At 40.3% G+C, this 26,454-nt stretch overlaps 2 protein-coding genes across 2 annotated transcripts; one reads left to right on the top strand and one right to left on the bottom strand.

The window, feature by feature from the left end:
* Positions 1-3,624: 3,624 nt before the first annotated feature.
* LOC117259300 (transient receptor potential cation channel subfamily V member 1-like) lies at positions 3,625-13,858 on the top strand. Its single transcript, XM_033630563.2, has 15 exons — positions 3,625-4,001; positions 4,419-4,573; positions 5,066-5,218; positions 7,032-7,169; positions 7,267-7,571; positions 7,779-7,955; positions 8,917-9,072; positions 9,176-9,271; positions 9,364-9,434; positions 9,512-9,677; positions 10,797-10,863; positions 10,975-11,309; positions 11,473-11,597; positions 12,821-12,927; positions 13,011-13,858. The coding sequence occupies exons 1-15, from the start codon at positions 3,862-3,864 to the stop codon at positions 13,121-13,123; spliced, it is 2,304 nt and encodes a 767-aa protein (XP_033486454.1). The 5' UTR covers positions 3,625-3,861; the 3' UTR covers positions 13,124-13,858.
* Positions 13,859-14,615: 757 nt separating this feature from the next.
* On the bottom strand, positions 14,616-26,099 carry LOC117259991 (protein FAM222B-like). The gene is made up of 3 exons (XM_033631839.2): positions 25,969-26,099; positions 22,982-23,109; positions 14,616-21,300 (listed from the first exon to the last, which is right to left on the bottom strand). The coding sequence occupies exons 2-3, from the start codon at positions 23,061-23,063 to the stop codon at positions 19,256-19,258; spliced, it is 2,127 nt and encodes a 708-aa protein (XP_033487730.2). The 5' UTR covers positions 23,064-23,109; positions 25,969-26,099; the 3' UTR covers positions 14,616-19,255.
* Positions 26,100-26,454: the final 355 nt, after the last annotated feature.

The following is a 26,454-nucleotide window of genomic DNA, read 5'->3' as shown; positions in this document are numbered from 1 at the left end:
GTAGCAAATATGGAAGCTGAAATATTGTAATGAAACATGTCATACTCCCCTACTTATGTCACACAAGTTAATTTGTCCTTTTTTCTTTTTCTTCGCCCATTTATTTATTTATTTTGTTCTTTTGGATTTCCCTTCGCTGGTCTGGCTTTCTCTGTTTGTTTCTGGGTTGGTGGGTGAGAGGGGCAGTTTTGTTTTGTCCTTGTTGGTTCTATGTTTGTGTGTTGATGATCCGTACATCTTATTGAATTCTAAATAAAAAATGCCTTGTTTAAAAAAAGAACCCAACTGGGTGTGCTTGTTCTTAATAAGTTGGTTTAGTGACACTATATCAGCTGGTTATTTTTTTTTTCTGTCTTGTTTAATCAATTAATCAATCAATCAAACTTATTTTCATACAATTCTATCACACAGCCACCACCAGATACAAGAGAAGACAACCTTACTCGCAGATACATCAGCCCAAGTGGGCCTTAACATCCACAAGGGAAAGACGAAAAGCATGAGGATGAACACAAATAGTGTGGAACCAATATCACTTGAAGATACTCAACTTGAAATGGAAGAGTCCTGCACCTACTTGGGCAGCGTCATCAACAAAGAGGGAGGAACTGATGCAGATGTCAAAGCCAGAATAGGTAAGGCAAGGGCAGCCTTCCAACAACTTAAGGAACATATGGTGCTCAAAGGAGATACAACAACAAACAAAAATAAGAACCTTCAACTCGAACGTAAAATCAGTCCTGTTCTATGGAGCTGAGACCTGGAGAACAACAAATACACAGCTAGCAAAGTGCAAAGCTTTATAAACAGGTGCCTGAGAAGAATCTTGAAAATCCATTGGCCAGACAAGATCACCAACAAAGATCTTTGTACGAAGACACAGCAAATTCCAGCTAAAGATGAAATTGGACAAAGAAGATGGAAATGGATAGGGCACACCTCTTCAAAAACCAATGTCAAACATTACCAGACAGGCTCTGACGTGGAATCCCCAGGGGAAGAGAAAGAGAGGTCGGCCAAGAAACGCCTGGCGAAGGGATCTGCAGGCCGACACCAAGAAGATGGGATACACCTGGTCACAGATAGAAAAGAAAGCCAGCGATCGGGTACTCTGGAGGTCCCTTGTCGACGGCCTATACCCCAAAAGGGGTGTAAGGCATAAGTAAGTAAGTACTTTTCATACAAACAGAATCCATCCCATCAACAGCTCACCCTTCTTGCTGTTGCTGTGTTTCCTGTCTGCAGGGACTTGACCTAAGGCGGCATAATCAGCAAAATGGGACACACGTGGGCCCAGTGTGCTTCCCCATGCATAAGGCCAGAGATGCAGCCAGTCCTGTGAGATCCCCACTGCCTGGAAGGACTTGCGGTACAGTTTCAGCTTTTACAGCCCAACACATGCAGCAGACACTCACTTATCCACTTCCTACACTATGGATATTACAGATTATATGGTCCTATTTGTATTTATTTTGTGAAAATAAGTGTACTTCAGCATTCAGTATAAATGTGTGTCTCCCATTTTGCAGCAGTCTCTGAATGGGGCTGACATCAGTCACAGTCACACTCATAAATGCTTGAGACATGATTGCTTTATTGAAAATCTCTGAGGTTATTAGCAGGTACTCATTTTACATAGCTGTAGGTTACAACAGGATTATTAGGAAATATAAGTCAGAACAATTTAATTGATTGGAAATTGTAATTTTTAGACATTAGGGCCACAGTTGTGTTCCCATCGTCAGTAACTGTGGTAATTACACTACAGGTTCAGAGTGTATTTGATTTACCAATAAAATCAAACAGTATTATTCAGCAATCCAGAAGTTAGGTGAAGTAATTAAGTGAACCACTCCGAAAACACCATGGAACTGACTAAAAGTCATGTAGAGTATTGCTGTTGGTATATGAATGACACACTGGTGCAGCTAAAGTTAAGAGTTTTTCCTTGACTACCTTCAGAAAGTGTTGGAGACAGAGAAAATAATATCAGATTTATCTTTGTGTAAAATTACCTGTTCCAACATGAGGCCCATTTCCACTGAAGAAGTGGAAAGCTATATGAACGAGCTAATCCTCATCTGTTGAGTTTTAAAAATGCCGGCTATTTTGTTGCTTTCTGTTGACGTCACATCCCTCCTTGAGTATATCCAATCAGCACCAAGTAATCCCCAAGCCCCAGCCAGGAGTCTTTCGGGGCTGTTCTGAGTACCTACCCCGAGGCAGGGACTTGTTTAGCCCCCATAACAGTTCCGGAACTCTGTCCTTCGGGGGTGGTTCCTGCGGTGGAGACACGCACCAACGGCCCCGGCCCTGTAAAATTACCCCGAAGTTCCTGCAGTGGAAACGGGCCTATGGAAGTCCATTGGTTGTGCAACTGGACTTTTTTTCTAACAATTGGTTTGCAGCCTCTAGTGATTTTAGAATTATAATAAGTACAGCAATGATATATTTTTAATTAACCGTGCTGCTGTTGTGTTAAACTGCACAGTATAGCCACACTTTTAACAAATGTGTACAGTAAACATTTACCCACACGCAAGTTGTGTACAGATGCCACTGAGCTTTTCTAATCATGTCGTCCACACAATTGACTCCCCTAAAATCCCTAATGTACTTATTGTTAGTCATATCAAATACAGGTTTGAAGTTAAAACAACAAACAAAATCCTTTTCTCTGTCTCCTTAACTGCACTCAAATTAACTGTGCACTTTCTGATACAGCATTATTAGTAAGAAGTAACGAATACACTGCAGACTACCCAACCCAAAACAAGTCTAACCCAAAAATTAAATACGTGTAAAATATTATATTAATCCTCAATGGAATTTTGAACATAAATCAGCTCAGACAAAATTCCCAAGTAATAATAAAAACATAATGAAAGCTAAATAACAACCATAATGCTGCTAATTATGCGGCAGAAATATTTAAACGTGTTGAGGCTTATGAGAATACTCTGCTTTGAAAAGAAACTCCCTCTCCTTCACTGAAAAATGCATTCCTAGTATATGTGCTCCATTTTATTTCATATTGAACTAACACTAGAAAACTAGTTGTGATCAAATCAAGTAAATGTGAGAAGCTATTTTCAAGATTATAAATTAATTAATTAATTAATTAACAATGAATTTTTCTAATAGACTGGTTTCCCACAGATCCTTAAGTCCAAAAAGGAAAAATTTCATGAATCTTTTTTTTTCTTATTTTGCTTTGTAAAATCTCAAAATAATTAATTAATTAATAATTTACTGATTGCCTCTCACATTAATGTCACGCAGATCAGGATAGCATCTATTGTATAACATGTTCTGTATTTTATTACAAATGGCATTACAAAGTATTAGAAAATCTTAAATCTAGGTTGCCTTTAGCTGTAGGAACCCTGAATAAATTCCAAACCACTGAATTCATTTGTGTGACTTTATCATAGTTAATAACATTACCTTTCAGTGAAGCATTTTAGGCATTCAGGCCATCATAAGATACATAGTTTGAGTTTATTTGCACATTTAGATATAAAAGAACAGAGTCAAACAGTCCTAAAAAAGTAAGGACATATAAGTATTTAATACCTCATAAAAGAATATCAGACAGTAAAATATCTGTTGAGCAGATACTGGTAATACTGCAACTAGGAAACTGCTGTTTGGTAAACAACAGACGCGCCCAGTACTGTGTGAAAGAGGGAGGAGTGTGACCAAGGTAACAAACACCATTACTGCTTCAGTGCCACGCCTGACCTTTGCAATCCTACACCTGTGTAGCTGTAGCTCATCATAGCTGATGAGTGACTTGAGGAAGCAAAACATACTACTTTTTCTCACATGATTAAGACTTGATTATTATCAACAAACAAGATGGACGATGGACAGCCAACAGACAAAGAGGAGCCTACAATAAACCAAGAGGAAGAGGGGGATGGTCTGGATTGGCTCCTCAGAACAGACAGCTCAGAGATAATTCCTGCGCCGATGGATACCAACGTCTTATTAACAAGGTAACCGGTTCTACTGGTGAAGAACTAGTGTAAGGTTTCTTTCTCACAGGTTATACACAGGGCCTTTAATTATTGAATGGTAATGACTGACTGCTGGAGATGTCGGCACAGAAATTGGTGTGCTGTATTGCTTTAAAGAAAAAGTGGTATTTAAGCCTGTAGGGACTGATCAGTATCAGGTGACATGGTGTGGTATTTTAAGTAAACAGGCTTGTTTAAACCTGCGTTTGTTCCCAAGCTGGTCCGGAACTTTTCCTCAAGAGACTCATGAACAAATATTGGGTTAACAAAATTTCCTTTGCACACAGTTTTAAAAGATTACACATGTTGAAATATTGTCACCACAAATCATTGCATAGTTGGCCATTTTGAGCTGCATAGTGCATTGTATAACTTGTATGATTTTCTACTTTTCAGAGAATGTGATACTACTGATGACAGCATTAACAATAAAGAATTCACCAGGGAGAGAGTCTTTGAAGCAGCATCTCAGGGAGACACAGCTGAACTTGTTGGCCTGCTTGACTACCTACGAGTTACTAAAAAGAAACTTACCAGCCCAGAATTCACAGGCAAGTAGGAGGGAAGCACTTTTTTGTGTCTTATTTATAACTGAATATGTCTTGCTGTATCTATGACCATGCTAATTTGAAACAGTACAGCCATGTGTCCTTTGTGCAGTGAAAAGGATTTTGGTAATGCAAAGCAAGCCTGAGAAAGAGATTTCCTCCAGTTTGTTTAGAGAGGGCATCGCTAAGTGCAAGTAGAGGTCTGAATTGATGGATAAGGCAATGGATGGATAATTCAATTTAGGATCCAATGTGTAACACCTACAATGTTTGGACAAAAAAGGTGAACTCACAGGAGCTGGACTTGAATTGTGTTGTTTGGTCCATAAATCTCTAAGCATCTCAAAGAACAATCTGTCCAAGTGAAACTTAAAAGTAAATTTAGGAGTTATTCTGGTACTTATTTTTTGAGTTAGTAGGATTCATCACAAACTCTCTATACAATGATGTCAGTAGTACAGTGAGAAACTAATGTAATTTGTGCATGACTTTCAGATGAAACTAATGGGAAGACGGCGCTCCTGAAAGCATTGATGAATCTGAAAGATGGCAAAAATGACACAATCGAGGTCCTCCTTGACATAGCGGAAAAAACTGGAGACTTAGAAAATTTCATCAACGCATCTTACCAAGATCCTTGTTACAATGGTAAGTAAAACATAACTGTCATGAGTGATTGAACTTCTGAGGGTCTTAATAATAGAGGATGTCCAATTCTGATTGTGGAACTGTACAAATGGTTTGAAAAAAGGTATTCGCACATCCAACAGATGCAGGTGCGTTGGAAAATATCACATCTTTGAACAGAAAATCTTGCACACTGCTCTTGCTCAGCTTCACAATTTATTAGTAAAAACGAACATTTCGGTCCTCCTGGACCTTCGTCAAGAGTGTTCAACATCATTATTTCCAACACTGAGCTTATACAAACTGCCCCACCCATTCCACAGGTTTGCCCAGTATACATGGGTGTGAGGGAATGAATTAGCTGTGAGTGTGTCTCAATAACTGACAACGGCCTGTCCACCATATGTCATGTATCCCACAAACTAAAGTACAAGGGAACAAGAAAAACAGGAAAAACCTAGAAAAACTCATGCTCCTTACACAATGGCTATTTACAAAATTATTTACAAAAATATTTTGATCTTATGAATGAACACATCGGCCTTGCAGCTTTCATAAATCATTCAAAATGTTCAACATTATATATTCTTATGCCATGTATCATACATTTGTCTTTTTGAGATCCCTGAACCATCATAGCAATGGTAGAGATCACTCAGAGGCAGTACATTTCAATGACATATAACATGATATCTCATCATTTAGATTCCAGGGCACTGAAAAAGTTTCTCTGTTCTAGTTCCCTTGTACTTTCGTTTGTGGGATGTGTGACATCTGGTGGACAGGCTGTTGTCAGAAACACACCCACAGCTGATTCATTTCCTCATACGTGTGCATACCTGGGCACATCCGTGAAATAGGTGGGGCAGTTTCTATCTAAGCTCAATGTTGAAAATGATGATGTTGAACACTCGTGATGAAGGACCGAAACGTTAGTGTGTTGTGAGCAAGAGCAGTGTGTGGGACCTGTATTATTAAAAGTGACTTGACTTGAGAGCCAGAGTTTATATCATCAGTGTGCCTGAACTTTGGGCACATTGAATATGCTGTATATATATGCGGCTTCTAAAGAGTAAACAGAGGGCAGAAGGGCTTTTGTATTTAGAGATGCAGCATTATACATAGTCTGGGATTATCTTCTCAGTCAAAGATGCTTACACAGAGTGAGTAACCAGATACACCTTATATAAAATGTAAAATCCATATAGTGGGTTCATCACAAATGCTATCACCATTCAAGAACAATTTTTGTTTGGATTTGATCAATTCAGGGTGACTTACTCTGAAACTTGGCAGTCCAATCTATTTCATGATAGAGCAGATAGATGGAGATATCCATCAGATCACATTTGTCATGAAGGGAGTGTTTAGGGCCTCACAAAATTCTTACATCTATTAGAGACTTTTATTTTAAACTTGGGAGACTGTTAATTCAGGGTATACTATACCTTATCTCTAAAAAAAGTATGGTATTGTTAATGATAGCTTTATTAATTTTTTACTGTAAATTGTATTTTTATTTGATTTGTTTTTTTTCATTTTTTGTTTTAATTTAGTATTTTATTATTATTTTCTTTATTTATTTTTGTTTCATTTTTAAATCTTTTTTACTTGATTTGTATTATCATTATTTGTATCTCTCCAGGTATAGAGGTTTTAACCCGTGTATATTGTTCGGAACTAGGCATTGAAACTTAGACAAAGAACCTCTTGACTCATGTTTGCCCTGAACATTTCAATAAACAAAACCACAGAAAATCAAACAAACCTGTGTCTTAAGTGTGTTGAAAACCTTAACAACCTGTTTCCTGTAACAATAAAACACGTGTCACAGGTCAGACAGCACTGCACATTGCCATTGAGAGAAGGAGCTTCAACCATGTGAAACTGCTGGTCCAGAAAGGAGCAGATGTGCAAGCCAAAGCCAATGGGAAGTTCTTCCAGCGTAATGCAGGACTGGGCTTTTATTTTGGTGGGTAATCGCATCCTAAAAATAACCAGAACTTATATAATCTACCCAAGCTCTAAATAATCAAATCACCAAACTGACCTTTGTGTGTTTTCAACAGGAGAGCTTCCTCTGTCACTAGCTGCTTGCACCAACCAGCCTGATGTCGTGGCCTTCCTCATGGAAAACCCTTACACAAGAGCCGACGTGGCTGACAAGGACTTGCAAGGAAACACTGTCTTGCATGCCTTGGTGGTCATAGCAGACAATACGGATGAAAACACAGAAATGATTGCAAAGATGTATGATGAGATCCTTACTCAGCACAGCAGACTTGAGAAGAAAACAATAGTCCAGTTGGAAGAGATTGAAAATGATAAGGGGCTGACTCCTCTGAAGTTGGCTGCCAAGCTGGGCAAGATTGGGGTGCGTCTATTTTCTTTTCAGGGGCTTTGTGTACATTTTCAGATACACATTGATGGAACAGTTTCCTTCTTTTAATGTGCAATAGTCTTGTTTTACACAGGTGCATTGCCTTATAAGATTAATTTAACAGACTGTGTGCACGGCATGAGAAGGTGCTTGTACTGTACCACAAGATAATCATCTCCTTCCTGATCTCTCTTTGGTCAGCTCTTCAAGCACATGTTACACCGTGAATTTGTGGATGAGGAGATGAGGCCACTGTCCAGGAAGTTCACAGAATGGGTCTATGGACCAGTTCACTCTTCACTTTATGACCTGAGTTCCATTGACACCAATGAAAAAAACTCTGTGTTGGAGATAGTCGTCTTCAGTAGTGAAATTCCAGTAAGAAATATCTATTTTAACTTAAAAAATATCTGCACATGATGGTCTACAGTTTTCCTTAAGGTTTTTTTAAACAAGACAGTTGCAGTTTTGTCTTACGCCCTGTCTACACATGTACAGATATTTTTGAAAACAGATATTTTCCCCCTCCAATTTAAAGAATATTTCCATCCACACGATCTTTGTTTTACAAAATATCTCCGTCCGCACTGAAACAGAAAAAATGATCCCAAATACTGGCTGGCATTGGCTGTCTTCAGCAGTCTACCTCATCTCAAAGGTAGTATAGTGTACAGGCTTCAAAATACCTACTGTAGATCTCATCACTGTTGATTCCTGACATGTGAAAGTTTGCCTTTATTCCTCATCAGTAACAATCCCACTCTGGAAAGTCTCCCACCATCTGTTGGTTGGATCGGGCCTGATCTACCGTAGTTTCTGGCAGACTTAAAGCTGCTGCAGACAATAAGTTGGAGCAAAACTCTGGCAACAGCAGATGCTTCCTTTTGTCCATGGAACGATGGAGCTATAGTAAGTTTAGTATAAAGTAGTCATTTGCACAAGCAGTGCCAATAATACATTAGGAAACCAGTAGTCCGCCATTGTTGTGGTTGTGGTTGTTTCTATGATGTCATTGTTTCTCAAACACTCTATTTACACTTCCACATGAGAGAACAAGAGGCCCAAACGTAGAGGAAACTATCTGTTTATGAAAATACCTGTATATGTGAAGTCACAACTCCTAACTGTACTTACTGTATAAACAGATAGATAAAGACACAGCAGCACAACAGAGGCATAGAAAAATCTATCAGTTCTCTGGCAGCAGTTTACCATTTAATTTGTTTGTTTGTGCAAACAAGCCTTCATCAGCCTCACAAGGCGCTGATGAAAGACTTTTGGAGTGCCACTTTGAAAAAGGACTTTTAATGTGGAAATAATCCTGTGATCAATGCCTTAGAATCGACCTGAGATGCTCCAGATTGAGCCTCTGCGCAGTCTTCTCCAGAATAAGTGGGACAGGTTTGCTTCCAAATTATTTTTGATGAATTTCCTGGTTTACCTGGCGTACCTGATCATCTTCACCGCTGTGGCCTTCTACAGAAAAGAAGGACAGGTAAGGCACTGAGCAAAACCATTCACTGACGTAAAACAGAAAGAACCATGTTTTAACAAATTGATCAGCCCTAAGCAAGGACTCCTAACCTTTTGACCTGCAGCCACCATTTCCCATTGACAATGTCCCGCTTGACTACATTCGTTGCATTGGCGAGGTGATCAGTGTCCTTGGAGCAATATGGTTTTTCTATAAAGCGGTGAGAAAGAGGACTCTGCTCTGGAAATTTACACAAAAACAGTCAGAATATATTTCAGACTATTTCTATATGTTTGACTCCTGAATCCACAGATAACTATTTTCAAGAGGAACCCCCCAACCTTCAAGGCTCTATACACAACTGGATTCTGTGACATTCTATTGTAAGTATCGCCATCAATCTTTTGTGATGGACAAATTTTACATCACTGCTTTCTTACCACTCCACTTTGGTTTGCAGTTTCCTGCAGGCAGCACTCATTTTGGTCTGCACAGTTTTGTACTTCTGTGGACGAAAAGAATACGTTGGACTCCTCGTGCTCGCACTGGCCCTTGCCTGGATCAATGTTCTTTACTACTCAAGAGGCTCTAAACAAATGGGGATGTACAGTGTCATGATGGAAAGGGTAAGAATTACATTTGAAGCTAGGGCAGGCAACTTATTTCAGAAACATTTTCTGTTTCATTTGTTAAAATTCTCTTTACATCCCAATAGCAATCAATAAATTAAATGCTCAGAAAAAAAGGAAAAAACTGGTATCTTTGACTGTTGTAGACCAGTAATAAACCTGTCTAATCATTTTGTTGTGGCCAAATGGAATGAATGGTTTACCTGTCTGTCAGAGAGAGGGTGTTCCTGTTGGCTGTTTTATAAATGTAGATGCACGTGCACATCTCTTCAGTGAAAACCTGATTTAATGGAGAGAGTCCTGCAGAGAAAATTGATATTCCAGCACTGGCAACAACTGCCTACACTGCAAAACAGCCCAAAAAAGGAAGATGGACTCACCAAAAAGATAGTCTAAAAGAAAATTACAAATAGTGTAGCCCTCTGCTGAATGGAGCCAAAGGCTCACAGCTGGAGCTTTACTTTCATGTTAAGGTAGGCCTAGCTAACATAAGCTAGAGCCTCAAGCCACAGCATGTCCTCCGCCTCACTCCCTGCTGCTACAGACCACTTCACCTGGAGGACAGGCGGCAGCAGGGACCGGATAGCCCTGAGGTCCAGCTAACAGACCCAGTGCTACTGCTGGCCACCAGCCCACTGTGAGGTTTGTGCTGGCCGAACCTGAGCAGCTACAGCTGCTGACAGAAAGTTTGTCTCTCAAGCTGCTGCCTGTTCTCCTACCAGGGAACCAGTCCACAGTGCCAGGGAGCAAGACAGAGACAGTGGAGTGGCTAGCAGCTGATTTTTGTCTCATTTGTGGTCTGATAAACAAAAAGAGAGGGTGGGAAAGAAGGGGCTGAGTGAATGCACTGTGTGCAACTCCAAATGTAATAAAACTAAACAGTGCATTACTGTGTGAAGCACATGCAAATGCTCGTGGTCGTCTGGTGATAGGGGCTCAGGACAGAGAGGGGAACTGCAGGAGGAGGGTGTATTCTCAAATTCTGCTATTTCTTTCATGTTTTTTTTTTTTTTATTCAATTTATTTGCCATGTGTCTGCCTACCCGAGCTTTAAGTAACCAACTATATCAGAGTGGTGAGAAATTTGCCTGATATGAAGTCTGTTTCTCTTTTTAGATAATCCTGGGTGACCTGTTACACTTTTTATGCGTCTATGGTGTCCTGCTATTTGGATTTTCTGCTGGTAAGATTTTCATTGACTCCAAATGCAAAAAGTTAAGCATATGCAGAACAAAGACTTTAAGATGTTCTCCAAAGTAAAGACCTCTGACTCAAATTTTCTCCCTATCCATAGCTGTTGTTGCTGTCATACGCGACTCTCCTCCAGCTTGTAGAAAGGTCCGCAATGGCACACTGCCACATGGAAGCAGCCCTGTTGTCAAGACATTAAAGTGCAAGAAGTCAAGTTACAACGATATCCGTTTCGCAACACTGGAAATGTTCAAGTTCACTATTGGAATGGGAGACCTGCAGTTCACTGACCATGTTCAGTACAAGGAAGTTTTCTACATCTTGCTCATCTCGTACATAGTTATCACCTACATCCTGCTGCTCAACATGTTGATAGCTCTGATGGGCTACACAGTGGAAAGAGTCTCCAAACAAATTGAAAACATCTGGAACCTGCAGGTGAGATGCTGTTCTAGTCTGATAACTTGTTTCAGTTTATGTAACCAAGAAGAGCATTGCCAAGCTTGAAGTTGTTTGCTCACAATCTAGAAATACTGCGTTGGCTCATATTTTAAACACCAACGATCTGACACACTTGAGACATTTTGTCACAAATCCTCAGAGGGCTTCTACCATTTTGGACATGGAGGGGACCCTGCCAAGGTGCCTTGTGAATAAGCTGCACTCCGGGATGTCGAAGATGGTGCGTTTAAAAAACGAGGGGGACGAGAGTCGTCAGTTTTTCAGGTAAAACCTCCAGCTGATTTTGGAAACACGGTGGAATTGTTTAGCTTGAAACAAACTAATCTATGAAAGTATTACTGTATTGAAATGTCTTGGTGTAATATTGTCACCAGTTAACCCTGAGCACACATTATACTGAACACTGGCCAAGGGTCAGGTTACCCATATTACAAAGAAACATTCTCATTTATATCTGGTGGTGTGTCACCATGTAGATGATTTCAGATTTGTGCTATGGTTTGTGGAATTACATTGTTGCTCCTCAAAGGATTAAAAAATTCAATTTAATATTTTCACAACAATTGTCCTGCTTCATCAAGATAATCCACAGATCCCTCAAACAGTGAAAGAGTCCCCTCGGGTTTTTTCTCAGCCTAGATCCTATTTTCCCATATTTTTGTGCCTAAGTGATGAATGAGAACAACAATTTTTGGAATTGGTCCAGTATTAAGTCAGATCCAACAAGCTGCAGTGTCACCACTGAGGGTATGTTCGCCCTGGCAATTTATGTCTAGTAAAAGTGCATGTAGGCTCAGATTGTTTTTTAAGTGTCTGAAAAATTTATGAAAAGGAACTATAGAAACAACCCCAAAATCGCCATCGCCAAGCCCACTGGACACCATTTAAATAGAGTCATTTTAGCATGTATAGAGCCAGCATATTTTCACATCTAACTGGGTGAATTAAAGGTTTATTTGAACCAAACCAGAGTTGGTGATTGTTGAAACGTGGAATGTCAAACCAGGACATTTTTTGTGAGTTTTATTTTGTTTCCCTCAGCTTTGAACAAAGTGTGTTTTACGATGATAAAATTACCTTCTATGCAGAAACAGTCAGGTGGGTTCTGTGATGGTGATTTCAGGGCTATTTCTTGTTAAACAGAAAGGATCTTACTCTTTAAAAGATCCTCTTCATAATGTTATCAGACAATTAGAATGATAATCTGAACCTGTCAGTGGAAATAATTTGACGGTGCAAACATGCCCTAAGTGTTTACATTGTAGCCTGTTTCACAGCTGCTGGCTGCAGTGCTCTCACTCAATAATCGACCAATTTCAAAATGTGCTGTTCCCATGAGTCACTATGACACAAAAACATGGGAAAAAAGGTCCTAGGTTGCTCTCTAACAGTGACTCCTAAATCCAGTAACGTAACATCAGTTTACAGAGCTGGTCATGTCGAGCATTACTAGTGTTCACATGATCAAGGAGTTTTTTCATCTCCAGGGTAGAGGAAATTAATTGGAAAAAGTGGAGGTCAGATGTCGGTGTTGTCCAGGAGGAGGACCCTGGGGAAAGCATGATGAAGCCACTGCACCGTGAACACACTCCTAGTAAGAACAAAGCACACACACACACAACTTGCTGCTTCTTGCTGCTAAGATGTTATTAATACAGTCGCCGTTTGATCTTTCAGGGTCTCGATGGCACATAAATCCATTGTTGAAGAGGATTCACGCCAGACACCACCAGCCACAGCTCTCCAGTGTTCCCGACGCTCAGCACAACATCAAAATACAGATCCACTAAAACAGAGTTAAAAATCTAAACACTCAGATTTAAAATTTCATGTGAGCATTTATTTGCAGCTGCAGTGGCCCCTACATCTTAAAGAAATGTTTGGATACCACTGTAACTTTTTATATTCTAACTTTTATAAAGAAAACCAAACTGTACTGTACATAGTGCATGTGCCTTAACTACAGAAACCTTTATAAACACAAATGCCCTTGTTTAGAATATTATTGTTTGTAGATAGGTCACATCTTTAGAATGTCTTATTTGATGAAGTGAATACTAATTTAAATTAAATATAATTTGACATACACCTTAAAAAAGGGAGGTCCTGAATATTGTTGTAGGAGGTCGTTGTTTGCACAAGCTCGTTAAGATTTCACATATGGCTGATGCAGCTCATTCTGTGCATAATCCTGCACATAAAGTTTTATATAGATTTAGATAGATTATCTTCAATATTACGCCTTGCAGAAGCGGCTGCAGAGTGAGTAGCTGGTCATGTTGCAGGAGGAGCGACCATGCTGCCTTCTTGTCGAGGTCAGGATGTGTGGACAGTAACCAGAACCATCCAGATACATTGAGTTAACAGCAACAAACAATGTCAGAAGACATAAAAAAAAAATGACCACACTACAGTGCACACGTTAAAGGAGCTGATGGGATCACACCTCACTGGAGTTGTACCATGTATAATTCATGTGATTGATATTGATCTTAAATAAAAAATCAGGATATCCAGAGAATTGATTATTTTTGATTGACTGATTGAAACATTTAAATAGACATGGTTCAAGTAACTTACGGAGTGTTTAGAGATATTCTGTCCATGTGCCTACATTAAGAAATGTTTTGGATAAATGTTTTCTGTTTATGTTATAAAATTTGATGACAAAAAAAAAAAACACATCTGATTTTTTTTTTTTTTTGACAAGACAATTCCAGTACTATTAACAGTTACTATGGCTGAGGCTGCGTAACCTGTTGGTTAAAGGAATACTCCACAGGTATACACCACAAAATGACCATTTGTAAATGAGTAAGTCAAGTCAGCCATGTGACCTGGAATTTGTGAAGAAAATTACTGTTCTTGCATGCCATCATGGAAAACAGCGAACATATTGACGGATTGATTGGGGTCCACATTGAACAACAGCAGATCTTTATCAAAACATCAGTTTACAAGCTCTCACACAGCTCATACAGTATAATCCAGGTTTTATTTATCCAATCATATGCTCACTGAAAGTGAAATGTATCTGTGGTCTAATCCAGACTCTTGTACCAGGTTAACACAACATGACTAACTGATTTACAAATGGTCATTTTGTGGGTGAAGTATTCCTTGAAGTAGTACAGATTTTAGGGATATAAAAACACCAAAAAATGACATCACAGTAAGCACAAAAACCAACGCTGGTGGACAGTTTCCATAGCAGAGCTCAAAGGGTTTTAATGACCTACACTGTATTTATATGTACATAACAAAACAGTCACTCATAAAAGCTTTGTGTTTGCAAACTTTATTTTGGTTAGGGGGAATGTTTGTGCAAGACATTTTATTCCTGAAGGTTAGGCAAAACTGGAATATCACATTTTCACAAAGTAGAGAAAGTAAGCCCCCCTCCACCACCGTTCACAACACGAAACATCTTTGATCATCAAAGACAGTCATCTTAAACCGGAGTAAAAATAAATCTAGAAAGCTGTTACACACCTGTGCCGCAATAAATACTGACATCTAAGTCAACTATCATGATGAGCTACAATGTGCTTAAGTAGATTAGATTCCCACAGTGCATATTGACATGTACTGTGTGTGGCAACATTTCTGCAGGATGATATACTGTAAAATGAAACCACAGAACATGTAAAGTTCTGGCTAGAACATCTGAATCTTGCTTGGTGGAAAACAGACAGGAACAGCTCACTCTAGATTTTTTTAAGCTCCGTTCACATCTTTACACTTTTACTTCACAAGATTTTCCGTAACTGTCCAAATGAGGGCAGCAGCTCTCCTTTATGTCACCAGGTTGTTGCTTAGAACTGTTAGAACATAACAAGTTCCCAATACAAGCTTGCCAAGGCTTTTGGCCGGGGTGGTTACAGAGAGGGACGCTTGGTCACTTTGGTCAGTGAGTCAGCAGCAAACAGTTCACACATCCCGACAGTGTCTAGGAATCGTGGCACACTTCAGGACTTCAGTCCATGACACAGTATCAGTAGTTACACTAAGTAGCTTGGTCCCCCATCAGAGATTAACTTTGTGCACGTTTGTCAGCGCGCACACCTGTGTGCAAGTACCCAAGCTTAACATACACACACACACAAGCACCCATTCACACATTTCTCCATACTAAGCCCAGTGGAGGCACTTCATATGAAACTGTAGAACCTGACTGTGTCGGGCTGCGACGAGGCAGTTCAAAATAAACAGGGCAGGTCTGACAAATTGTTGATGTTGATTTAAAGATAAGAAACCCACACAGGCCTGGAGGGTGTCCGTCTTTAGGCCGCAGTGGGTCCAACTCATGAAAACCACTCCGCCACTCTGAAAACTGGTCAGTTATTATATATTTGGAGTAAAGACTGGACATTATGGAAGCAAACGAGAGACAATCAGTACTGAAATTTTAACAGCCACTTAATATCTAAGTGAAATTTAAATTCGACTGAATCTGCTGTTTCACAGCATCGACATATTTTACTTTGTTAACCATGTAATTGAATTTATTTGTTCTGAATTCACCTCTGATTTGCAATTTCAAAAGATGATTAAATATTTTTTTAATGTTCACAAATTCAGTATCAAAAATTAAGTTTACAATTTTGCAAGTGAATTTGACCGATTGATTTGTTTTTTTTAATTCTGAAACTTGAGTTTTTGGGTCTGAATTTGTTAAAATTGAAAAAACATATTTATTCATATTCAGGTTTTCAAATTTCAAAACAAGAAAATTTCCTATTTCACTTTCAAAGAGGTAACATTAAAATACATGGTGGTTTCACAGTTAAATATTTCAATACTAATAATTCAGTGGTGTTTATTGTAATATTAATATTCATTGGCTGTTAAATTTTAAATACTTATGTCCCGCATTTGCTTCCATAGACATTACTAAATTTACCAGCATTTGAGTGGTGGCAGTTTTCACCCTGCATCCATCCCATAAATAGGAACTTATTTTCACTGATACAGCCCATACATCATTACTATTCATACACACACACACACAAATCATACTAGTGTGTGTGTTAAGATTAAAGTCAATAGCAGCTTTAAGGGGCAGGCACATCAAAAATGAGAGCCAGGAAACAAAACAAAAAACAAAAAAAAAAAACTGCCATCAAGTATGAAGACCACAATCCAGAAGAGCTACGGCTTGCATCTCAGCTGTCTTTCTCTGATCATCTGTCTCCCTTTTGACCTGTACTGCGTTCTGAGAGCGATTCAGAGAATGAAAAATGCATCGGGTTAAAGTATGGATGCAAACCTCTTTTTCGCCTCCGAGTGCAGACAATACAGTTTACGCTGTCTGCATCGATGTGTGTGTTACCTATGGCACCTAATGTGAAAACACCTATGGCTTCAGGATGCAGTGGTCCAAAAAAATAAATTAAGAAACTTTATCAGGATATTTATTAAGAATAACAACTAAAACACAGTCCAAATACTTTAAAATAACTGCTACAGCCCTGTTCTACATACCTACTACTTCTGCTAAATACTATTCATATTTTAAAATCATCTTAAATCCTTAATAGGCAACATTTGAGACAGTAGGATGGGTGATTTAACAAGTATGAGTTGCAATTATTACCTTAATATTTCAATTTAAGGCACCCATTCTCACTGCCTATACATATTAACACTGCCCAATGATCTGACAGTACAGATTCCAAATGAACCGGGGAAAAGAAAACTTTCTCACAATGAAGCCATCCTGAAGTTGGGATCCTGGCAAAGGAAGTCCGTTAAGGTAAGTATTAAATATAGGATAACTACTGTGACATTTAAGGCTTTTTCCCAGAAGGCTTGAGGCTAGCAGAGCAACATGTGCCCAGACAACATCAGCCTGTAAAAGGACTGGAGGAGGAATTGGGTCCAGAGCTTCATGCTAGACACATCTAGCAAAACATAACCTGCATTAACTGTTTTTGTCTCTTTATAGGTAGCAGAAATACGACACAGGGTGAGGCCAGTGATTAGTAGATGAACGGCCCACCACAAGCCACACAAATAATGTCCACACCACATCAGTTCACTTGTATTACAGTAGTAAAGTGGTGAGGAAACGTGTCGGGAGGGAAACAAAGCATTTTCCCAGCTTGCATTATATTTGAAGTACTTGCATGCTTGCAAGTGATCAATTCGCTTTTCACATAAGGACATACATGCACCATTTTAATATTTATGGGATGCCATTCTGTTTCACATTAACTAAAGACAAACAAGGGCTAATGGAGTTTCTCTCCTTTTGCCAAATGTTAGGCATAACATTTAAAAGTAATTTCTACAGTTCAAGTAGGACCATCTACAGAAATATGACTAAAACTGTAATAAAATAAACAACTTCTAAAGCAACTGTTGAAATATTACACACAAGAGGGCACTTTAAACTTTTCAAACACAAGAGAAACACTTGCAACTTGAGAAACTACGTGGAAAGCATTGCCGTTTTTGTGAATGCTGGCTTTATGTTGTTGTTGTTGGTTTTTTTTTTTAAAGGAGCAGTGTGTAGAATTTAGTGGTATCTAGAGGTGAGGACTGCAGGTTAAAACCAGCTGAACTTCTCCCATGTGCCAAGCGCAAACTCCCAATAAGGATACCACCAGTGTTTATAGCTCAAGAGATTTTTACTGTGAGCCGAATTATCGGCAAAGGTCTACTCCTCTCCAAAACAAACGGACCAGGTGATTTAAACCAGTAAAAACACTGAATACAGCAGTTTTATGTTACAAATCTGCGACACAGTTCAGCGTTGCAGAGATGGGATGCTAGCCCAGCACCTGCTTATTTATGCTCACCTTTTTCAGGAGGTTTTTAACAGAGCCAAATTACCTGCAGAGGTCTCGCACTCTCCAAACAAAAAAAAAAAAAAAAAAATCAAACAAATCTGATAACTATTTTTCTAATGCTGCTTGTCATGGAGGACTGCGAATTACAGTGGCCGACGAAAATACGCAAATGCTGCCCATCTAGAGCCAGTGTTAGGTTTGTCTGTTTTGGGGTACTACAGAAACATGGCGGTGCAACATGGCAGACGTTGTGGACAAGGACCTGCTCCTTATGTAGATATAAACGGCTCATTCGAAGGTAACGTAAACATTATAATTCTTTTTTCAGGTGATTTAACAGTAAAGAAAACGTACTTATTATATTCAGTTTCTGCCAATGTACCCCCCAAAATCGTACACACTGGACCTTTAACTAAAATTCAGCTTAACAGTGATAGTTAGCCATTTTTGCACACTGTGATCACCCAGACACAAACTACCTGGACCACTCACGGTGCAGTTTAGAAGCTGTGTTGTTTTCCTGACAGAGGAGTTGTGGCTCTCCTTTAGGCGCAATAACAAGTGTTCAACTATGGGAGGGAGCTCCTGGGACAAAACTTTATCAACAGTCTTATTAATTGCATATACATGTAACCTTATTTAAATGGATCACAAACCTGTTAAAAGGATAAATAATTGCAAATAAAAACATAACACGAGGACATCCTAAATCTTGCCTTTGGGCAGTTGTAAGGCCACAAATGCTGAAAAAAGTTGAGTTGTTCCATGTCAACCTAAGAAAAGCACTGTGACAATCTTATGGTAAGCATATTCTCAGCTGCAAATTAATATTCTAGAACACCATATATACATGAACAAAGAGCAGCACATCCATGCCAGTGATGAAAAGAGGAATTCTACTCAACAGTGGACAACAATCTCAAAAAACCTTCATCTGCAACAAAGGTACGACATGGCTTAAGACCTGAGGAATACTTTGAAACATCACAACCTGGTGGGTCTACAAATCAAGCTCTGAAGCAATAAATGTAATTGATCACTTGCAAGATCTTAAAGAATAAACCACAGAAGCTGAAAGTAGCTGTTGAGAAGAACTCAAAACACACCAAGGGGGAATAAATGCACGCTTTATCGGTAGCCTGGGTGATGGGTGTGAGCACCTCCAACATTATTGGGCTCCTGAACTTGGCCCATGGCTGACCTGTGCATCTTCTCCATCACACCCATATTCTGCTCCTGAAAGCTGGGCATCTGGAAGCCCCCTCCTAAGAAATCCACATTCTGCATCAACTTGGACTGGCCAGGAGGAGCCTCTTTCCCTGGCCTGTACTTTGCCCCTGGGATGCGGTCTGTGGAGGCAGGAGCCTGCCCTCCCTGGAAAACCACTGGGAGGTCCTGAGAGCCAGATCCATTGTTACCTGCTGTGGCTGGGATACTGCCCCACAGTGGCTGCATGTAGTGGCCATTAATGTAAGGCATAGAACCTACTGGGCAGTTAACAGGGGATGACGGTCGTGGTTTTTCTGCAGGGTGTTTAAGAGGGAAGGACTGTGCAGTGTTGGGTAGCTTGTGGGGATAGCTGAGGTTCCGAGAGGGGAAAGCACACTCAGTAGAAGGCTCCATCCTTGGGTTCTTACAGGGATGGGCTCCCTCAGGAGGCTGCTGCATGTGGGCCAGTTGATGCTGGGCCCAAGAGCGCTGCTGCTGCTGCAGCTGCTGTAGTTGTTGTAAATGTTGCTGTTGCTGCTGTAACTGCTGCTGTTGTTTCTGCTGATGTAAATGGTGCTGCAGCTGCTGCTGCTGTTGTTGTTGTTGTTGTTGTTGTTGTTGTTGTTGTTGCTGCTGCTGCAGTTGTACCTTCTCTGGGTCTGCGTGAAAGGCAGGTATACTATTAGTAGCAGCTATATTGGGCTGTGAATGGAGAGCAGCATTGGGAGTCTGAGCTGTAGCTTTGTCTGGGGGTCCCACCATGAGGCAGTTAGGCACAGAGCCCAGAGCCGGGTGGTGACAGGACACCCTTGAGCTGGCGTTGATCAGCAGGTTGCGGCTGATGGGGCTGGGGTTTGCTATTTGGCCCTCACAGACTGAGGTGGTGCCCATACCAGCCCGTGCCTGGCACAACTGGTTGATTTGGTGCACAATGCTGCTCAGGTCACTCGGCCGGTTCTGATGCAGGCTGGCTGCCATGGACAGTGGGATGGTGGAGGTAGATACAGTTACATTTGGTGGGGCGTCTGCGTCAGGGAGCTTCCGGGGCCCGTATGCCCCCTGTGGCAGCTGCTGGAGGCTATTAGGCATGGTAGGAGGTCCTGTACCTGCAGCCTGGGGGAGGGGCTGTGAGCCAACTAGCCCCTGGGTGTGCTGCAGGCCCGGAAGCTGAGCTCCATCAGACATGTGACGCAGATCCTGAGTCACTCCTTGTTGTGTTAGTAAAGCTTGCGGGGGAGCCGTCTGATGCTTTAGTGTCTGCAGATGAGAAAGATGCTGCTGTGGTGCGACTGGTGGACAGGACTGGCTCTGCTGTTGCTGTAGAGCCTGGGTGTGAGGCAGACTCTGCTGCCTCTGGATGCCTTGAGGATGAGCCAATCTCTGCTGTGAAGTCTGAACCTGGGACAAACTCTGCTGCCGCTGCAGAGCTTGTGAATGAGCCATGTTCCTTTGCTGTAAAGCCTGTGGGTGAGGCATAGTTTGTGGCTGCTGTAAAGTCATTGGATGAGTCATGCTCTGCTGTAGCGCCTGTGAGTGAACCATACCCTGCTTCTGTGCAGCCTGAGCCGCAGGCTGAGACGGGCCCTGTAGGTGAGGAGCAGGTTGAGGAAGATTTAAAGTGCTTTGAGTGGCGTACGGCCCACTGTGAGGGTTCATGATGGCCTTCTGAAGCTGTCGAGCGCGGCTACCGTCTGACTCTTTGATGACGCCTTTGGCAGGCGCGCGGAGGACAGCCAGCAGACCCCTACTGGAGCTGACCTGAGAGGGGTAGGGACTGTGGCGCTGGCTGGACGAGGAGGTGTCAAGCCCGTTGACTGTGCGGCGAATGTGCTTCCTTTGAGGAACTTTGACACTGTTGGGGAAGATCTGGATGGTCAGAGGGCTGTTGGCAACTTTCTTAGCATAGGCATCCAACTCTGCTGGGGTTGGATAGCTGGCAGATCTCATCTTCTGTGTAGTTTCCCCTGCAATGTGTGCAAGGTCAGACAACCAGAAATACCAAGCAAAGCACATTGACTGGGATTTGATGATACATCACAACACTATATACTGACATGAACTGTAACACTACACTGTGTGACAACAAGCAATGTGGGAATAAAATGTACTGCAGCATGAGTTATAGTCTAGCTGTATCTGCTCCAACTCTCCATTAGAAGTTCTGTAATCATGGAAGTGAGCATGGAATTTTATAAACAAAAACTCACTTTGCCTCAATTAATGTTTTGAATTAAATGCACAGTGCACTTAATCATTAACTGGAGCGAAAAGCTGTCACTTCTTTTACAACAAAGTAATAAAACAAGGTGTATTTAATTGTTTAACTCCTGTTTAAAAAGCCAGGATCATGTACACTGTTCAACTGTAATTCAGTTTATTCACCACATTTCATGCTGTTTACACTTTGGTATTTCTATTATTTACATTCTATAAAGAAACCTCATTACATTGCTCATGAATGTGTGCCCTCTAAAAGGTTTTACGAATCAGTGATGATGACATAATGTTGCAGAATCACACTCTCTTGTCACGTTAATCTTCGATTATTTATGTATTTATGTTTCGCAATGCAGACCGTAACACAGAATTTGATAATAAAAGTTGTAAAACGCGGAATATTGTGTGATTTGCTAAAATGTTGATGCAATTTATAAAAATCCTGTTTTCCTTACCCTTGTAACTGTTTTTTCACAACGTGTAAGCTGAATGAACAGAAAGAAAACTATGCTGCTTTGTATTGCTGTTACTTGCTCTGCTTTCCTCGAGGGTGGGGCTTAGGTCCCCTACACACACACGGCCGCCGACACCAAGGCAACCACAGCTTAGTTTTCGCGGACGCTTTGTTCTGCATGTGTACGTTTCCAACTTTAACATCGGCAGGTTTTAGCACAGAGATGCAATTGACGGTTAGCTTGACTGCAGTGTTTTACTCGGTCAGCCAACCTGGATCAGTCCTGTCCTCCTGTGCTTCTTGTGTCATCCAGAGGCAATGTGTGATGATTTTGCGTCACACCAACTGTCACTCGGATCTGCATGGTCAAATCAGGCACTACTAAAGTTGGAGTGTACCTGTATTCTGTCCTGTAAAATGCACTTTAACGGCCCAGGATACACACTGCATGACTATGTCCACTTTTCAAAAAATGGTGTTAACAGAGTGTAAATACATGTATGGAAATAAAATTAACTAATATATTTGCATGAAACATAAAATATGTTACCTGGGTCCCTTTTAAATTAAGAAATCCCATTACATAATGAGGGGAAATTATTTAATTGCTGAAAACTGTGCATAAAAAATAGTGAGAGGCAGGTTGCTTTACATCAAATTAATTGATATTCATTGAATTTTGAATATTTTCTTATTGGACTGTCAAAATTGTAATCATTTACAGGATTAGACACTATTTCCCATGACAAAATTTGCATTATCGCAAAACACAGAATTCGGAAAAATTAAAATGGAATCTGGAAAAAATGTAAATTGATTTCACTGGGCCCTAACCATGAATAATGGTATTGAAAACCTCAATCTGTGTCTCGCAACATCACTATCATCACATTCTGATCCTGAATGCTGACCAATGAGGAAATGACTCATTTAAAAGGAAATATGACCACAACATGGTAGAAGAAAGCACTTACATTTCTGAAGTCCAGTGTTCATCTGCGTGCGGGAGAGAAGTCGGATGGTAGGGTCACCTGATGCCGGCAGACAGGCCAGCATGTCACTATTCCACTAATGCAACATGGGACACCTTCTCCTCACCATACTGAAGACAAACAGAGCAGACACGAATCAGCCGCTGACAGACACTTACGTTGGTGTGAAATGACTTTGCTGTTGCCTATTTTCACATCCCGTACAGTTTGACCTTTTGCAAATGGCAGCTTGTAATAAACTGACATCATGGTTCTGTGTGTGCACCCTGCACCAGGCATAGAGCTGAGAGGGAACAAGATGCTTTTTTATTGAGCAAAACATCACATGTAGGCTGCAAGCCAACCAGCTATCTTCTTTAAACTCACACAGTATCAAAAAAAAAAAAACTAACAGCAAACAAAAAAAAAAAAAACAACCCACACACAGGTTTTTAATAGGTCATGTTATGAAAAGCTTGACCAAAACATGTCCAAGAGAGCACTTTAGCTCACAAATTAGCTTAATCAAAAGAAAATTATGGGAATCAGACTGTACCACTGTAACAAGTCAACTTTAAGTATTTCAACAGTGGACAAGGGAATAATCATGCATGTATGCAAACTGAGGATTAATCAGTAAAATTATGCCAGAGTATACCATAAGAACACTTACTGGTCACACAGGGCAGGCTAACAGAGGCAGTCACCATCTACACTGGAATCTTATTTTAAATGTGGTAACATTCAAAAGGAGATGCATTCATATGTTTCAATTCTGTCTAAAAACAAGACTTCCCCCATATATAAATGGAAATTGCATTGCATTTTTTGCTTTGTTCCTTTGTTCTCTGACAAAATCCACAGTAGGGCTGCAACTAACGATTATTTTAATTCACAATAAATTGGCCATTATAGAGTCCTAATCCTCACGGTGACGTCTTCCATTGGTTTGTTTTGTCTGACCAGCAGTCCTAAACCCCAAAACATTCAATTCATTATCCTGTAAAACAGCATAACAACTCAGAAGCTGGAACTAGGGAATGTTTGTTTTTCAAGCAAAACATACAAATCAACCATCAAAAGTAAATTTCTAATGATTTAACTGACTCATTATTTTAGCTCTAGTGATATGGCTTGGGTCAGTGTTGCCGTAGTCACCACCTGAAACATGTTGTTAGCTTATATTAGAGGTGTGACATGAAGAGGCAATGTTGACCACAAGTACATAAGGCAGAGTTTAAGGAAACATGCACGTCTCCATTAGCTTAATACCCTGTTCCCTTCTTAGGGTTAAACCAATCTGCTGTTATCAGTAATTCGGCACTCGTTCAGACCTTTGTAACTGGATCAGCTGTTGACCTTGCAAGAAAGAGCTTCTTCGTCAGTGTCATTATAAGATTCAGTGTTTCTGCTATTCTCTAATTCATTTAGTCATGATGCGCTGCTGACTCTGTTTTTCAGTATAATCCACGCCCTTACATAAAAATGGTTCCAGTGATGCAGTGAGCGAGACAGATTGACCTCAAAAAGGTATACACTCTGGCTGTTCTACCACAGTGGTAATGAACATACACACACACACACACACACACATATATATATATATATATATATATATATATAGGTGTCACATTTGACTTTAGGAAGGTTTGATAATCATCAAATTTTTAAAAATCTTATGGACCAAATGAGTCAATCATTAAAACAGCTGTCCGATTAATTGAAAGTTCAAATAATCATTAGTTGCGGCCTTATTGCAGAGATCCCTTAAGTGTTTTCTTATGGTTTAGTCACACATCATTTTGCAGATTCATCACAGATTTGCAGACAGTTTATGATTCATCATTAGTTCACTTCCACTCTCCAAGATATTTTACTGACTTGTCATAGTGGTACGGCCTGAATGATCTCTTAAGGTTTTAGATTCAATTTATTGGTGAGATAAGGTGTAGTCTTGGCTATGTACAGCATGCATTTGTGTTACCATATATATACCATTAGATTTATATTATTTTATATATACTGTCATTCATATCCACCTATATCATGTACATAAAGCAACCTGTTACAATCATCCCATATTTATTTCAGCACTCTTTGTACTCTGCACCATCGCACTATTGTCTTACTGTATACAAATGTCATTGTAGTTCACACATGCACACAGCCTATCCTTGTTGTCCTTGTTTTTAGGTGTGTCTACTTCTGTGTAAGTACATTGGGAGTCAAATTCCTTGCATGTGTTCACATACTTGGCCCATTAAGTTTATTCGAATATATTCAATAAGACTCTTGGCTTTTCTATTTGATCTGAAAGTAAATGCATTAGGCTATAAGGCCAGTGCTTCTATGCTTAAATGGGTGTATCTTTTAATCCTCTGTATCCCTCAGGAGGACGCAGTGCAGTGAGTGTAAAGGAAAAGAGGATCTTCATTAATGCAGACTGGATAATGTGACCTTTTCTACAGACAGAGGCCACACTTACCGTGTGGATCTAAGGCATCGTCCTCAGTTGACGCCTAAATTAACCTTTTGTCAGATTTGTGAACGTGTCGGATCACACAGTTAGTACAATAGTGAGGCAGGTTAACTCTCAGACAGCCCGAGCCCGTCCCCAGGCTCATAGTGAGGTAGGTTAACTTTCAGACAGCCTGTCTGTAGCTAGGTAACGTTAGCCATCTGTCTAGCAATCCAGCCTTAATCTGCTGTAATTTAAAACAGCTAGCTAGCGCTGCTACCGATCTAATCAATGTAGCTGGTCTATTTCAGCAAGCAAACACACAATGACTACACACTACAGGGCCAAAGCTGCCCCCATCTTAAGGAAAATCAAAAATTTTCATCGTTCAGTAGGTTAGCTCGAGTCAAGCACCACAATAAATAAGGAGCTTCTTTGTGCTTATTGTGACCAGGCCAGCTGGTTAGCAAACTTTAGCTCTTCATTGACGGAAAACACCGACGTCACCCAAATTAAAGAGCGCAATACTTACTCCTCGCGAATCTATGAGTAAGGAAACTTCATTTTGTGGAGATATAATGTTGATAGTGTCTTTTAAAAATTAGGAGGCCATCCCCGGTGCTGGATCTTCGTGCTGCTGCTGTCTGGCTACGGCAGCAACCTTTCTCGCGCATGCGCAAGGGGCCAGGACCCCGGTTCTGCATTTAGGCATCAATGGTAAACGCCTGTCCAATAACTCACACAGATGAGATGTTTTCTAAGGGACTGTTCGTTGCCTGTGAGGGGGAAGGGCGTGGTGCAAAAATAGGCCATGTCTAATTACTCCATTTATCATGGCCAAAAATATAAATACAGAAATTATTTTTGGATTTTCAAAGTCTCCGCCAGTCCTTGGACACATCATGTGTGACAAATGCTTCCATCATAAAGAAGCATAACAAAATCTGAGCTTAAAATAGTGATTTCATCGACATCACTTTATTCTACATGTCATTTGACATTTGGCCAAAAATAAACC

This window comes from Epinephelus lanceolatus, chromosome 4 (genome assembly GCF_041903045.1).
Source record: "Epinephelus lanceolatus isolate andai-2023 chromosome 4, ASM4190304v1, whole genome shotgun sequence".
Lineage (NCBI taxonomy): Eukaryota > Metazoa > Chordata > Actinopteri > Perciformes > Serranidae > Epinephelus > Epinephelus lanceolatus.
Note: the sequence above shows the minus strand (reverse complement) of the source record. Positions and strands in the feature narration are given on the sequence as shown.